At 38.4% G+C, this 17,167-nt stretch overlaps 1 protein-coding gene across 1 annotated transcript in view; it reads left to right on the top strand.

Moving 5' to 3' along the window:
- The first annotated feature begins 3,029 nt into the window (after positions 1–3,029).
- ipo5.S (importin 5 S homeolog) overlaps positions 3,030–17,167 on the top strand; it is a 32,163-nt gene continuing 18,025 nt past the window's right edge. Inside the window, 10 exon segments of the mRNA NM_001100940.1 lie at positions 3,030–3,128; positions 10,070–10,150; positions 10,872–11,064; positions 11,417–11,519; positions 12,344–12,440; positions 13,366–13,470; positions 13,686–13,808; positions 13,881–14,001; positions 14,493–14,580; positions 15,042–15,148. Of these exon segments, the coding sequence (NP_001094410.1) occupies positions 3,048–3,128; positions 10,070–10,150; positions 10,872–11,064; positions 11,417–11,519; positions 12,344–12,440; positions 13,366–13,470; positions 13,686–13,808; positions 13,881–14,001; positions 14,493–14,580; positions 15,042–15,148 (1,099 nt within the window). The 5' untranslated portion in view covers positions 3,030–3,047.

The following is a 17,167-nucleotide window of genomic DNA, read 5'->3' as shown; positions in this document are numbered from 1 at the left end:
TAATTTGTGTTTCATTTGCTTAACTATGTTTTAACATTTTGAAGGGTTCAAAACTTTCAAGCACCACTGTATAGTAGCAGTATTGGAGGTAACAGTCTCTATAAAGTGACTATGGATGTACTGTAACAGGTATGATGGTGCAACATGGTGAGAAGAATGGATTCTATATGGGTGGAGCTATTGAAATGAGCAATGTCTTACTAGCGCTTAAATGGACAGTATACTAATAATTCTAGGTTTTCTGAGGATCCTTCTGGGTTGTTGAAACAACCACTAAACAAGAATACTTATTAAAACATCCATCTGTAACAGCTCTAATACTGATACAGTTAATGGAAACAAGTTTATAAATGTGCTGCATGACAATATTATATCATAATATTTAAAGAGAGCTAAACCCTAAAACTGAATATGGTTAAAAATGCCATATTTTATATAATGACCTTATTGCACAAGCCTAAAGTTTCAGCTTCTCAATAGCAGAAATGATCCTGGACTTCAAACTTGTCACAGGGGGTCACCATCTTGGAAAGTGTCTGTGACACTCACATGCTCAGTGGGCTCTGAGCAGCTGTTAAAAAGCTGAGCTTAGGGATCGTCACAAATTATCAAGCAGAAAATAAGGGTTGTCTGTAATATAAGCTGATGCTACAGGGCTGATTATTAAATTCTGATGCTAATTGCATTGGTTTCTGTGCTGCCATGTAGTAATTATCTGTATTTATTGCTAATCAACCTTATATTGTACCATTTCTATTCTATGTGTACTGTATATTGTGAGTGGGTCCCTAAGCTCAGTAAGTGAAAGCAGCACACAGCATGTGCAGTGCATCAGCAGAAAAGAAGATGGGGAGCTACTGGGGCATCTTTGGAGACAAAGATCTTTACTGATTACCTTGGGCTGGTACAGAACCCCAAATCATAATGTAGAACCTTTCTAGCTAATTCTTTAGTTAAGCTTTAGTTCTCCTTTAACAGGGGATTTGAAAACTATGCATTAGAGATGTACAGAATCCACTATCTAGGATACATCCTTCATGAAAGATTTGGCTGAATTAAATGCTAACCCTAATTTGTACATTTAAAGCAGGGCTGGGAAGGGTAAAAGAGAATTGCTTGCAGTTAAAACTTTTTTAATCACGTGATTTTACAGATTTAGATTCGCCCCAATCTAAATCCTGCTGAAAAAGACTGAATTCTGGACAAATTATGAACGGATTAGTTGCTACCCTACTATGTTTACAGGTTGAACTGGCAATACCTATAAAGAGAAACTTAGGTCTGAAATCATTATTAATCAAAGAGTGAAGTTATAGCTGCTCCCTATTAATGTCTATATGCTTTTTAGAGTTGTATTTATCATATGGTGAACTTTCACTTTCACCCACTGATAAACATGCTCCCAAAAATTCAAAATAACCAAACAGAGAGCAGCAGAATCTCTGATGAACTGTGGTGGACTTTAATTTTACTGTTTAATATGCCCCATAGTAAACCCATTGGGGGAAGGCAGGGAAAGACTTACTATTCATGTGTGCCTGATCAATCTTATATGGCACCCTCATTCACAATGTGGAAATCTGTGGCCCAAATACCTGCCACCCACATACGCAAAATATCATAGCATAGCCTGTACAATTATGAGGTTACCAAAACAGATTTATAGAATTCTAGATTCAGTTTGGGATTCATCTGAATCCTATCAGCAGGATTCAGATTAGCCTAATCCAACGACTTGGCCAAACGAATGCAAACATTTAAAGTCACGTGACTTTAGTTCACATGGTCAAGAAAATCTCAGGGAAAAATGTATATTTTTGTTATTCCTTTGGCTAAACAGAGCAAACCGGTAACCTGAACCTTCTCCATGTTTTTTTCTAAAGCAGATAATGATCTTAATTTTTTTTTTGTAAGCCAAAACAGTACAAAAACGGGTGAAAAGGTAGGGTTGTTTATACAGAGCTCCACATCTATAATTAAGCACTCATCTTTTTTAACAGCAAAATTGTTACTGGATTGTAATTACAATAACTGAAGAGTAAGAACTTTTTAAATGTAAAAAAATTAGCAAACTGTATTTAGGAATGCGCTGAATCGAAGAATCTGCCCTTTTTTAGCAGGGTTCGGCCGAATCCTTCTGCCTGGCCAACCAAATCTGAATTTGCATGTGCAAATTAGGGACAAGGAGGGAAATCTCATGCCTTTTTGTCACAAAACTAGGAAGTAAAACATTTTCTCCCCTTCCAGGGGCGTAACTACAGAGGAAGCAGATCCTGCGGCTGCAGGGGGGCCCAAGAGGCATAGGGGGCCCCATAACGCTCTAATTAATTAGGAATTTTAATATATATTGTTAATACAGGGCAACCACTGGATATTTTGGGAGCCCTAAAATTATTTTGCTGTGGGGCCCAGTAACATCTAGTTACGCCACTGTCCCCTTCCCATCGCTAATTTGCATATGCAAATTAGGATTCGGTATTCGCACAAATTTTTCGAGAAGGATTCGGGGTTTCGGCTGAATCCAAAATAGTGGGTTCGGTGCATCCCTAATTTTCAGCCTATATTCTTTCTTTTCCTTACGTCAAAAAGTTGTACCTAGTTGCCGACTGTCACTTCCCTTTAAATCCACTTCTTAGAAAATAATTATAAGTATGAAAAGAAATCTTCTAATGCTAACGTGTCATACACCTATAGAGCAGAATTGTCTGACTCGGCCGTACCGCCGCCACATCACACTTTCCCCAACCTGCAGAACTTTCCAGCAACAACAGGCCGTGCCCCTCTCAGAGACCCAGCTGGACGCCTGTCTGCAACTCCTTCCTCAGCCAATGAACGCATGGTGTCATTCTTCTCACTGGCACAGCCAGCATCCCGCAGTATCCCCCGCCAATAAGCATCTTCCTATCCTCCGGCGCGCCGGCCGCGTGAGGTCAGAGCGCGCGCCAGTTTGCAACCCTCCCGCACGTGGCCCCGCCCCTCCCAGGCAGCTTTCCGGCCCGCGCTCATTCCCGCGCCCTCTCTCTCCCTCTGTTTCTGGAGCAGCAGCAATGGCGGCCGAGCAGCAACAGTTCTACTTGCTCTTGGGTAACCTGCTCAGCCCTGAGAACGGCGCCAGAAAACAAGCAGAGGTAAGCGTTGAAGTGCGCAAGGGGGCGGCTCGGAAGCTGTACGCGTCTTATTCTGTGAGGTTGGATTGGGTCAGCAGCTGAGCGCGGCCCACGTGTGAGCCCAGACCGGCACCTCCCTACGTGTAAACCCGGCATATGAGCCCAGTGCTGCGGCTCCTTTATATTGCCAGAGCAGCTCCGCCTTTTCTATAACTTTTTGCTGCGACGGGACTTGGAACGTACCATTTAGCGGTGTCATAGTGGGATCGTGCTGTTTCAGTCTGTGTCTCTTAACTAATCTGCGGCACCATATCGTCTGGATAACTACTATTTCCTGTAGCTCATGACAGCTGTCAGGGGATTGTGGACTGGAGTAGCGTTTGGGGATGTGTGTCCCCCATTTGTCCAGCATGTGCGCTGCGCTGGCCGGCTGTGTGGGAATGAATGAAACTACTCGTCACCCCCCGGTGACTCACTCCACATGGAAGTTACCGGAGTTGAAACAGTTGCTGGAGACGCCCGTATATTCCGGCCGTGTGCCACTAATATAGACTCCCGGCCAGTCCATTCTCAGCTTAGTGCAAAATCCTTTTGGGAGATCTCAACACTAAAACCCCCCATGTTACAGTACAGTTGAGTTTCCTGCAGGAAGGATGAAGGGATGCTGCCACAGTAGTGCAGTAAAGCAGCAGGGCTCGTAGTAAAAATATTCCCATCCCCTTTAGATTGTAAGCTCTTTTGCTCAGGGCCTTAATCGGTATTGATTGTATGTAACGCTGTATGTTCTATGTATGTAATTCATGTGATTTCTTTGTATAAACACATTTATCTTAGAGATGCGCAATTATGTATAAAAATACATATTAATAATAATAATAATAAAACTGAGGGAGCACAAGTATGTTGTAAGGTGAATATAGTTTTAAAATCTTAAATGGGGGCCTGGGGTCCATCCTGTCTGGGCCTGGTTGCCTGGGATTGTCTATTCGGGAGCTCTGATTGGCTCAGCTCCTGTATCGGTGACATCATCGCTCTACTCCGTTCAGCACATTCTTTTCTGCAACAGTGGAGATCTTTAATCCCCTCACCAAGTATCCCACTAATTGTATTCTTTTGTCACTAGCTAGAATGGTCTATAACGAGTCTACTGACCCATGCCGTGTGTAGCAATATTGCTAGTCAAAGAACAATTGTATGTTCAGCTTTCCTATGTCTAAAAAAGCAAATGGGCTTTTGATTTAAAAAGATAGCAGTTGAACTCCAGACATTTAGCATGTATCTAGCATTGACTGGTAATGTTCTGGATAAGGGCACCTTTCAGTTGCAAGTATCTGAGATGGGTATCCGTATAGATCTTCTTCCTTCAGTGTCTCTGGTTTCTTCTGTGTTGTCCGTGTTAAAACATAAATGGTGCCTTAAAATGCACCGTAGAATGACTTGTATGGTACCTCTGATTTAAGCTTATAATTGGTTTCATCAAGTTACTGGATTCTTTGTTCCCTGGGTTGCATATGCAGGAAAAGTTGTAAGCACCTATTATTAAATCTGTAAGTGGTGCATATTGAACAGTTGACAAAAGTGATGTTCCAGCCAGGTTATATTCTGCATTTTCATACATTGCATTCTTGGTACTCCTAAAAGGAGGTTGTCAGTGCTTCTTTCATATATGTCATCATCTCAATGAGATTTTTTTTGCTAAACAAAATATTTTTAACTACATCAAGTATTGGAGCGAAGTCCGGTTTGTGCTAGCCCGTTAAGAATATCTAAGTGCATCCATTGCCTCCCTAAAGCTGAAGGTCTGGGGCTTGAGCACCTGGACCCCCCCTCCCATAATGAATAGTAAGGCAACCCTGCTATATACTACTATCAACACTGGATGCCTGTCTGAATATTGTTTCTTAGTATACAGTTGAGACCTTTATTGGCTAACTAAGCTAATCATAGCAAGCTTGCAGAACATTTTAGTTCATTTTTTTCAGTTTGAAAGGGGAACTAAAATGTTCTGAAAACTTTCTATGATTAGTTAGCCAACAAAGGTATCACCTGTATATAGGGTTGCCACCTTTTCTGGAAAAAAATACCGGCCCTCCTATATATTTATCTTTTTTCCCCTATTAATAACATTGAGATCAAAAATCATTTTTACCGGCCATGCCAGTAAGATACCGGCTAGCTGGCAACCCTACCTGTATACTAACACTTTATTTTTTTTTGTTGTTACTGGCTAACATGGTATAACAACTTTACCCCATTTTTACACAAAAGCAATAGTAACATAGTAAGTTAGGTTGAAAAAAGACACACGTCCATCAAGTTCAACCTTTTTACTTTTTTAACCTTCTTATCTGCCAGTTGATCCAGAGGAAGGCAAAAAACCCCATCTGAAGCCTCTCCAATTTTCCTCGGGGAAAAAAATTCCTTCCTGACTCCAACATGGCAATTCCCTGGATCAGCTTGTACACTTGCTAAAAAGCCATCCAGTCCCTTATTAAAGCTATCTAATGTATCAGCCAGTACAACTGATTCAGGGAGAGAATTCCACATCTTCACAGCTCTCACTGTAAAAAAAAACCCTTCCGAATATTTAGGCGGAACTTCTTTTCTTCTAATCAGAATGGGGGACCTTGTGTCAGCTGGAAAGACCTACTGGTAAATAAAGCATTAGAGAGATTATTATATGATCCCCTTATATATTTATACATAGTTATCATATCACCCCTTAAGCGCCTCTTCTCCAGCGTGAACATCTCCTATTTGGCCAGTCTTTCCTCATAGCTAAGATTTTCCATACCTTTAACCAGCTTAGTTGACCTTCTCTAATACAATAATGTCCTGTTTGAGTGATGGAGACCAAAACTGTACGGCATATTCTAGATGGGGCCTTACCAGTGCTTTATAAAGTGGAAGAATCACCCCCCCCCCCTCCTCCTGTGCCCCAGCTCAAGACCTTATTTTCCTTTGATGCTGCAGACTGGCATTGCATGCTACAGCCAAGCTTATCATCTACAAGGACTCCAAAAAGCCGTTCGATACTAAACGTTTAACAGATTTGCAGAAGGGCCATTTAAACAGCACGCCTGGGAAAGAAATATTGGCTGAATTTGAGTATTAGCTTTGCTAGGTTATCTTTAACAGCTGACTTGCACTTTTATCACCTTGTGTTCAAAATGTATTGCATTGGGACCCTGTCCTAAAACCTGTTTAAGAATAATAAAGTAGACAAGCAGCTGGTAGCAAAACAGTTTCAAAGCAAACATCTGTTTACTAGGGGTTAATTGACATTTGCAAACTTGTAACCTTTTATTACCCCCATTAATCTGCATTTATACTGTAGAGGCTTTCCTACAAAAATCAAGGTTGATAAAGGACCAATGTCAGTCTGAAACGTTGCTGAGTATCTGGGTCACTGCCCATATTCAAATAAAGGCTTTTTTAATGGGAGATTCCGCCTTGTCGGTGCTGTCTGTGAATATTATATTGAAGTAACAGATGGAGGTGGCCGCAGTGTGACTTGCACCGAAATTGAAGTTGAATGTTGGGAGCGTGCTGACAAAACAATCTAAGTAACACTCGGGCCTGTCAGTTCTGACATGTTGTTTGCAGTTGAAAGAAACAATTTATAGCCTTGCTGCTTTCTGTTGCAGTGCTGCTTCTCATCAGCTTTGCTAGACTGTTTCCATAAGCAGCAAATGAATCCCAGGGTATGACTGTGTAGCTTCTTTCTGCAGACACTGGTAGTTGAAAAGCAGCATATTTTGAATGAAGTAATTTAATTTCCAATAAAGTTCCATGTTATCCCTGGACCAAGGGTCTTTGAACGAGGACAATTTTTTTTGGAGCAAGGGGAGCATGGGTGGCAGCGATGCAAAACTGTTTACAGAATGTCACAGCTAGTTGAAGTTATCTTTTGTCTTTGATATGCAGCACATTCCACATGAGTTTCTGTCTGGGAAGATAGTTTTAGAGCTCAGAGTTCCTGGCCAGCACAATTACAGATAGCAGAGTGGCCAGTATTGTTCCTTATATGAACATATAGTTAAAGGAAAACTATACTCCCAAAATAAATATGTTTAATGATATTTTATGAAATTCTCTGTGCTATCTCAGATCACCTGACCAGACATAATGCAGCTCTAACTGTAACAGCAAGATGTGTGGAAGCAAAACACACAACATTGTCTTTTAAATGGGACAAAACCAATGGTTTGTGTGTGCCGTCAATCGTAGGATTCCAGAGGGCGGCCCTTAATTCTTAAAATTATTTTAAAAATTCTTTAAAATTACTTAGAAATTAATAGAATTTGCCATCACACCACCATCCGTCAATGCATTCCACAACCTCACTGTCCTCACCTAGAAGAACCACCTACACTGCTTCAAATTCAAATAAAGGGATGGCCTCTGGTACTTTTATCTTTTAAATGAGAGAAAAAAGATTCCATGCTATCTGTCCATCACTTAATAGTGAAATGACTTGTTGCGATTTTGGGTGTCTTATGCTAGCAAACATTAATTGGGACACTAATTTTATTAAAGAAGAACAAAACTTACAAATAATTAGGCTATAAATTCAGATTCAGACCAAAGACGGTAGAAACTCCCCATCTAATCTGCTGATTCACAGTACATGCTTTGTGCTGCTGTCCGTTACCTGAGCTTAGACTGGCAATATAAGTCACAAAAGAAGGCTGATAAGTAATTCAAATTCTCATTACATGACATCTTAGAGACCAGTACAATTTACATAGAAATTTAATAATCAGTCCTATAGCATCAGCTTCTATATCATGGACACCTCTTTTTCTGCTTGATTTGTGATGGCCCTTAGAGAAGAACTAAACCCTAAAAATGAATGTGGCTAAAAATGCCACATTTTATGTAGTGAACTTATTGCACCAGCCTAAAGTTTCAGCTTGTCAATAACAGCAATGATCCAGACCTTCAAACTTGTCACGGGGGCCACCATCTTGGAAAGCGTCTGTGACACTAACATGCTCAGTGGCATGTGCAGTGAATCAGCCGAAAAGGAGATGGGCAGCTACTGGGGCATCAGATCTTTCCTGCTAAAGGACTGTGGTTGCCTTGGGCTGGTACAGAAGCCCAAAACCTATATATACAGCATTTGTAGCCCAAAACATATGTGCAACATTTCTAGCTACTTCTTTAGTTCTCCTTTAAACTTAGCTTCTCGACAGCTGTCCTGTCCACAGACCCAGTATGTGAGACAAAATCTCTTCTGACAAAATCCAATCATGTGCACAACTTTGAATGCTTGAACCTTTACTGTTATTGATATTGTGAAACTAGGAAGCAGGGAGGGGGGACTGTCTAGTCCTGTTTAGTTCTCTTTTAAGACAGTTTTGTTGAACTGGTTGCTCACAGTTCTACCTTCAGTGGCTTGCGCTTCGGTGAGTGTGACCACATACAGGCTGAACAGATTCAAAGCAGGAGCAAGGAAACTGAGCAGATCCGCTTCTCTCAGCCTGCAAAAATATGATCCGCTTCTCTCAGCCTGCAAAAATACACAGGCAGACAACTATCATAGCCAACAGTTTGTGTGCCCATTAGAGTAACTCGGACTGTTCTTCTGTTCACACCTCAGACAATACTGTGATTTTATATTCAAATGGTTACTATGTGGTTGTGATTGCTATGCCTGCCCTGCTCTAAGCTGTCTGTGTGTGCCTTACTCTGCTTACCCTATGCTGCATGTTGTTTAAGGTTATATGACATGACAATCACATCTGCTTTTTAGAGAGTTAACAATACAGTTTATAATTGTTGAATGCAGTAGGACAGCAGAAGACTATTTCTCTTTAGGGACTATGAACTCGCTGGGCTCAATACAACTATGTGCATGAGAAAAACAATATTTTCAATTTGTTGTTTGACCACTGGGTCGGTAAAGACACTAAGGGCAGATTTATCAAGGGTCGAACACTAAATTAGAATTTTCTAGTGTCCATTCACACATTCGTATTTTAATCCCCCTATTTGAATGAAAATTTATATGTGAGATTTATTTCACCTCAACCATGGAAACAGTCCTAATTCGAATATTCGCCACCTACAGCCTGTCGAGTTGATGTGCAAGTCAATGGCAGAGGTCAGTTGAGACATTTGGAGATGTTAGAAGCCTTCCTGACATGCAAGGTTTTTTTTTTTTCGGGTAAAAAATTTGATTTGTACGATTCGAATGTTCGGGTCAGAACCATTGAATATTGGCCATTCTAAATTTTTTCTTAAATTCGACCTTTGATAAATGGGCCTCTAAACTTTGCAATAGAAGTGTGCTCTTCTAAAGGGATACTGGCAAGATTTTAAAAATCTGCCAGTGCTGTATCTAGAACTCAATAAGCTAGGGATTGTACTTTGTTTTACATGGCAAATTTTTGGAATGAATCCCTCAAGATTCTAGGTCACGTTAACCAAAGTTAATTTGCTGCATGTTCTTTGAAGGATCACACATCAAGCAGTCTACCCGAAGCCCTCTTTAGGCAGTTAGGTTAGAATTATGCACTTTTAAGTAGTTCAAAGATACTATGGAATGGCACAGCGACAATAGTTAAATGAACAATTTTTTGTATCAAAGGCATCACAGACTGAATTTGGCAACAGAATGCAGCAGTTTTCAGGGATCATATGCTCATTCAGGTGGTCAACATCTATCCGGTTATCAAAACCTTGACACCCAGGCTACACAGCCATGTCAACCTACTGGACAGAAAAACATTTCAAACATGTTTTCACACTAATAAAATAGATTTCTGATATATTTCTTTACGTTAATAAATACATGACATTTTATAGGAATTCTATATATCTTGTTATAGAAGTGGAATTTGTAGTAAATGCAAATGAAATGAAGTATACATTTCTGCCAGAAGTAAAAGGGTTAATTTTCTAATTTTTTTCCCTTATTTAGTTTAACTTTTCTGTCTTGGTTTCCCATCTTGCAGGAAACTTACGAGACCATCCCTGGGCCATCTAAAATCACATTTCTTTTGCAAGCTATAAGGAATGGAGCTGTTGCAGAAGAGGTATGCCATAATCATTTCTGTTTATTTATGGGGGCGGTGTTATACGGCTATAATAATTTCAGCTGATCTTGGCTCCTTAGGACAGCCTGTAAAAACACAGAAGACTTTATAGACTTTATGTTCCTCTGAAGAACATTTTAAAGACCAGTCTCCACCTGCAGCCACTTCTCATTTTCTTGAATTGGTAATTTGATTTCAATGCACACTAGTCAGGCCGGGATCAGATGGAAACTCATACCCGCATGTAAATTCAAAGTAAAATTTTTGGTTGTATACCCGATTGAAATTTAATCAATACCCCCCTCCCCCCAAGGAAGACCTTTAAGAAACACTGTGCTCGCAGGAGGGTTGGTGACCACACATTTCCAACATAGGCAAAAAGTGGGCAGTGTTCTCCCTTGATTTATGATTGTTGGTGATTCATTGAATGTGTACAGGTATGGGACCTGTTATCCAGAATGGTCGGGACCTAAGGTTTTTGGGATTACGGATCTTCCCATAATTTGGATCTTTATACCTTGTCTACTAGAAACTCATGTAAACATTAAATAAACCCAATAGGCTGGTTCTGCTTCCAATAAGGATTAATTATTTCTTAGTTTGGATCAAATACAAGGTATTGTTTTATTTATATATTGTATTAGTATATATATATATAATTTTATTTTTTTCTTCTCTTTACAACATCTTTGCTCCCTCTAATATAAATATATAATTTCAGGCAAGGCAGATGGCAGCTGTTTTACTGCGACGTCTCTTGTCCTCTGCATTTGAAGAAGTTTATCCATCCCTCCCTGTTGACCTCCAAACTGCCATTAGAAGCGAACTTCTGCTTGCTATTCAAGTGGAATCTCAGTCGAGTATGCGCAAGAAGATATGTGACATTGTTGCTGAACTGGCCAGAAACCTAATTGGTATGGATCAAGAACAAATCTTATATTTTCCATAAAGAACCAGCACATTAGCTTTGCCCATTTTGGCTCTTCTTGCCATTAAATGTCTGCTCCTCCTTTGGTTGAAAGGGACCACAAGTTCAGAAATTTGGTGTATGGGGCAAAGCTACCATCTGTGGGCTTATGTGTGTTGGCTGCAGCTGGAAAAAAGTTATGTTGAGGATCTCACAATTGTTTAACTATAGTAAGAGCTGTAATTGTTTTTTATTTATTTTTTACAGCGAGAGTTAGCTTTTAAGATGTGGGACTTGCTGTTGCTAACCATGTGCTTTTCTTCCTGTGTTAGTTTTAATAATTCACTTGTTCCTTGTAGATGATGATGGAAATAACCAGTGGCCTGAAGCTTTAAAATTTCTGTTTGACTCTGTAAGTTCGCAAGATGATGGACTGCGTGAAGCAGCATTACACATCTTCTGGTAATCGTCATGCTTATTTAAGTATTAGTCTAACTTAAGTATTACATAGTACTCCAATATTCTCAGGGTAGCAGATGGTGCATTAATAAAATGTTTAAAAAGTAAGACATGACCAACCATGATGATTGTGAATATCTTATTTCAAACAATTGTATTCGATTCAATAACCAGCGTAGTGGGGTGAATAAACGTTATGGTAAAGTTATCAGGCTCTCCAATCCAGGCTAATTAAATCAAAGTAAATTAATTGAGTCACAGGCATTATTTAACCCTAAAGGGTTTTGTGCTGTATCTAGCACTTAGTCAAGTGCAAGCTGGTTTATGGTTTGCAGGTACAGGTATGCGACACGTTATCCAGAAAACTGAATTACGGAAAGGCCATCTCACAGACTCCATTTTATCCAAATAAACCAGATTTTTAAAACTAATTTCCTTTTTCTCTGTAATAATAAAACAGTACCTTGTACTTGACCCCAACTAAGATATAATTAACCCTCCATGAAATCATAACATCCTATTGTTTATTTAATGTTTACATGATTTTCTAGTATAATTAAGGTATGAAGATCCAAATTACGGAAAGATCTATTATCCAGAAAACCCCAGCATTCCAGTCCCGAGCATTCTGAATAACGGGTCCCATACCTGTATAAACTTTTGATCCTTAATGGGTAGCAGAACCAGCTCCTCCTACAGCTGTTTTTATTTTGTGCTTCCCCTGGTTTTCCACGGTAATTTGTTCCTCTCCTTTTTATCGAGCTTAAAGTATACGCAATGTATTTTCTTATGAGAACATATTTGCTTATATTAGATGATAATTTTAGGAACTTCCCTGGAATTTTTGGAAACCAACAGCAGCATTACCTTGAAGTTGTCAAAAGAATGCTTGTGCAGTGCATGCAAGAGCAGAATCACCCTGTAGTAAGTACCATTGTATTAAGGAAACCTTTACTGTGTCCAAGATACGGTTTCTTCAACATGCTTTGTTTATTTAATTTATCCTTCCTTTGGATTAACTAGGAGGTCTCATTTAGCAAAATAGTTGCACTTGATATGCATGTCTTTATTTCAACCTACCCTATAGTTTGTGTGAGGTGCCTTTTTGTTTTTGTTTTCTCTGTAAAAAAAAAGTGCTTAAAGGATAAGTAAACCTTTAAAATAAGTGAATGTAAAATTGATGAGGGTTCTATTCTAAGCACTTTTGTAATGTACATTAATTTATTATTCATATTATTAAATGATACATGTACTGTTAACATAAATTTTTTTTACAACAACGCTACCTGCTCGTCATTTCCCCACCATTCTGACCACCAAGTAGTCAAGGAAGTTGTCAGGAGAAAGAAGAGGCTGCTCTGATGTTCTTCTGCTTATGAAAAAAAATTTGAAACCCTTCTCAAATCTTTCCTAAGCAGAAGAACATCAGACCAGCCTCTTTCTTTCTCCTGACAACTTCCTTGACTACTTGGTGCTCAGAATGGTGGGGAAATTACAGCAGGTGGCGCTGTTGTTACTCATTCATATTAACAGTATCCTTATATATCTTGGAATAACAATAAAATAAATAATGAATATACATCGCAAAAATGCTTAGAACACCACCCTCATCAATTTTACTTCCACTTATTTTTAAGGTTTTCTTATCCTTTAATCTTTTTTAGGACCAGTAACACCAAAAAAATAAGCGTCTTAAAGTAATTAAAAAATGTACTGTCTGCACTGGTAAAACTGGTGTGTTTGCTTCAGAAAAACAACTGTAGTTTATATAAACAAGCTGCTGTGTAGTCATTTGCATTTTGTAAAATTGTTTCATTTCCTTCAATGTTCTTCCTATTTCCCATTACAGATCAGAACTCTGTCTGCTAGAGCTGCTGGTGCATTTGTGCTTGCTAATGAGCACAATATTCCCCTGCTGAAGCACTTCTCAGATTTGCTCCCAGGTTTACTGCAGGTAATTATTTTTTTAAATCCTAGATAACCTTAGGAAGCCTCATAAAGTGTATCATGTCATTGAGTTGTCCTTTTACTAATAAATCTGATCATGTATAAGTGACTAAGCTATCTTTTTTTGGCCACATTGTTAAGCACGCTTTGTTTGCATAAAGCCACCATTTGTGCAAACTAACTTATTTAAAATATAGTAATTTAAGTTATTTTCTCTTTTAGTCTGTAAATGAATCCTGTTATCAGAATGACGACTCTGTCCTAAAATCACTGGTTGAGATTGCAGACACTGTACCAAAATTTTTAAGACCACATCTAGAAGCAACCTTACAATTGAGCCTGAAGGTAATAAAATGCACAGCATATGTCTTAATAAAATCCACAGAGCCTACTTATTTTTATCATTCCTTTTTGTAGCTTTTTGCAGACAGATCCCTGAGCAATATGCAGAGACAACTTGCCATGGAAGTCATTGTCACCCTTTCGGAGACTGCAGCAGCTATGTTAAGAAAGCATACGAGTATTGTTGCTCAGGCGAGTAAGTATACTTTATGTAAATTTTTGTATTTAGATTGTAACACAACAGTATTTATGTAACAAACCATAGTGCCTCACATGCATTGCTGGTAAACATGTGGATTAATGTCAGGGAGCTATATACTGATGGACCAATTAATAATTAGAAGTTCTTTTGTCGGAGAGGTGCTTATTTGTAACTTCATAAAACAGTATACTATTTTCTTAATAAATTCTTTTCTTTTTTTTATCATGTCAACTTAAATGTGTGATAAATTCTTTTCTTTTTTTTATCATGTCAACTTAAATGTGTGTGTGTATATGTGTATATATATATATATATATATATATATATATATATATATATATATATATATATATATATATATATATATATATATATATATATATATATGTATATATATGTATTCATATCCAGTGTAGATTTTTTTTTTTAGTACTACTTTCTTTGCAAAGGATGACCTATCGAACCATACTGTTTGTCTTATTTAGTACCTCAGATGCTGGCAATGATGGTGGATTTAGAAGATGATGATGACTGGTCAAATGCAGACGAGCTTGAAGATGATGATTTTGACAGGTACTTGCACAATGTAGAAAGTTCTTTGTCGCATTTTGTTAAATGTAATTCTTTTTCTGCTGTTGTACAGGTTGGGCTCAGATTTCAGCCCAAAAACTAATTTTTAGGTAGAAATTCACCCCAAAGCTGATTGTAGTGGATTGTGATTTTTCTTAGTGTTAAAAGTCATGTGTCATTAGCCTAAGGATTTTCATCTCCCTCTGGCTTTTAGTTTTATAGTTTTACTACAAGAAGCCAGATAAGAGATTGATAGTACGATGTTATTATTGGGGTACAGAGTTTACTCTTACTTGCTTCTTTTTTGCTTGTAACCTCTTAAACTATCAGAAATGGCAGTGATATTTTTGTTTTCAAGCTTTACTGTTAATTATCCCTTTTAAACTTGAGTCATGCTTAGGAACTTCAGATGAGTGGAGAGTTTTCTTAAAACAGCCTATATGGCTACATCTTTATCATTCCAGCAATGCAGTTGCGGGGGAAAGTGCCTTGGACAGAATGGCTTGTGGACTAGGGGGAAAAATTGTTCTTCCAATGATCAAGGAGCACATTATGCAAATGCTTCAAAACCGTAAGTTGCTGCCCTGTATTCTTCTTAGTTAAACTTTGTATCTACATATTTGTATCAAGAATGCAAGAAAACTACGTCTTCATGTGCAATTCGCTTCCTCTTATCTGTATTTTTGAAAATAATAAGTTGAATTTTAAAGTTTTGTTACTGCTAAATATACAGGCAAGCAATCAGCAGTTGGCTACAGCAGATTTCTTTTGATTGATATCTTTAACTACACCAGAGTAGAGTTTATACCTGTTTTGAAAAAAGTCAGAATCCATAAGCCCTATGGGAATTATGCTGAATATGTAACTGCAATTTCAATCTGGATTTTTTGTCTAGCCAAAAAATACTATTTGAGCAACAACTGGAAAGTAACGGATTGAAAGTTAACACTGTATTAGATTGACAGCTGTAACAGATCTTGGCTGTATTTTACAGCTACATATAGAAGGTTATGGAGTAGAATCCAAGATCTAGACTTTAAGTACTTATAAAACTATAAAACATAGCACTTTGGCAGGTTTAAGTTGGCGACGTATTGAAGTCGAAGTTTTTTTAAAGAGACAGTACTTAGTCGAACGATTTTTACTTTGAGTCTAAGTAAATTCGAAGTCGTAGTATCCTATTCGATGGTCGAAGTATCCAAAAAATCCTTCTTTTAGCATGTCCTTCAACCCACTGCCTGATTGCTAGGGTAAGTGGCATCCTAGCAACCAGGTACCCACTGAAATCCTAAATCCTGCTGATCAAAGAGATAATTAATAGAAATAGGAGGTGCAAATTCCTAGAATACCCTTGTCATTCCAGTAAAGTAAACTGTCGCTTAAAATGGAACTATCTCGAAAAATGTATTATACGCTTCATCATACTGAAATAAGAATGTTTTTTTACATATAATCAATTCAAAATTCTGTACTGTTTTTGAAATCAAGTTTATCTTCACTATCCCTCTCTCAGCATCTGTTTCTCTTCATTCTCTCTTCATGCAGGAGTTTGGTGTCAGGTACTCATTCACAGATTCAATATATCTTATAGGTGGGCTCCTTTTGCCTAGAAGATGTATTAGAGCTTACTCTATTAGAGAGGGACAGTGAACATAATTTTGAATATTTCAGAAACGATGCAGAATATTTAATAGATTGTATTTACACAATTTCTTATTTCATTATGTTATAATTTTCGCGATCGTTCCCCTTTTTAAGGAGCATCTAAACAGTTTTATTAGTAGGCATGGATAGTGACCACCCGATAGTGAAGCTGCATAATAGTTTAAATTACCTTGTGAAACTTTTACATTAATCTGCGCTCTCCAAATTTCTAAGAATTGTATTTAGTATAGGGAAACCATTAGAGACTTGTAGGAGTTGACAAGGAGCATTTGGCCAATCAGTGGTGATACAATGACTGCTTAAAGGAGAATAAATCCTCCAGAGTTGCACAGCAGAGTTCAAAGGCGCCATCTGTCTTCTAATCCTCTTCTGTTAGACGGTGACACGGATCTTGAAGGGGCATGCACAGTTGAGTCTATCTCCTGAATCCGCTTCTTCTCACATGCTCCAGCAAGATCCCTATCTGCAACTGGCAGAAGAGCTGGCGCCTTTGAACTCTGCTGCACAGCTCTGCAGATTTATAGCAGTTCAGCACACAGGGAATAGATGTTGGTGATGGAGCATGGAAAAGGGCTAGGGTTTAGTTCTCCTTTAGGCTAGGTTAAAACTGCAGTCTGTAGAATCGGGAATCTCGCCAGTTTTGCAAGGCATGTAACAAAAATGATTTGATTAGATGTTCTATTAATAATGACATGGGTGTCCCAACCATCCACCACCTTCACTCTAATTTTAGTAGACTTATCTAGTTTCTAGATTACCAGCATGCAGTTGTTCTGTTCATAGTAGAGACACACACACAAGACTTGCATTTTGGGAGTTTTGGCCAACCAGAAATGGGTGTGGGCTAAATAGTCAAGTAGTAATCTTATTAGTAGTTGCCACATGGTAGAATTTTTGCCACCAGAAGGCTAATGCATTCTGTATG

The sequence above is a fragment of the Xenopus laevis genome, chromosome 2S (genome assembly GCF_017654675.1).
Source record: "Xenopus laevis strain J_2021 chromosome 2S, Xenopus_laevis_v10.1, whole genome shotgun sequence".
NCBI lineage: Eukaryota > Metazoa > Chordata > Amphibia > Anura > Pipidae > Xenopus > Xenopus laevis.
The sequence above is the reverse complement of the archived record's forward strand: the minus strand, read 5'-3'. Positions and strand labels throughout refer to the sequence as shown.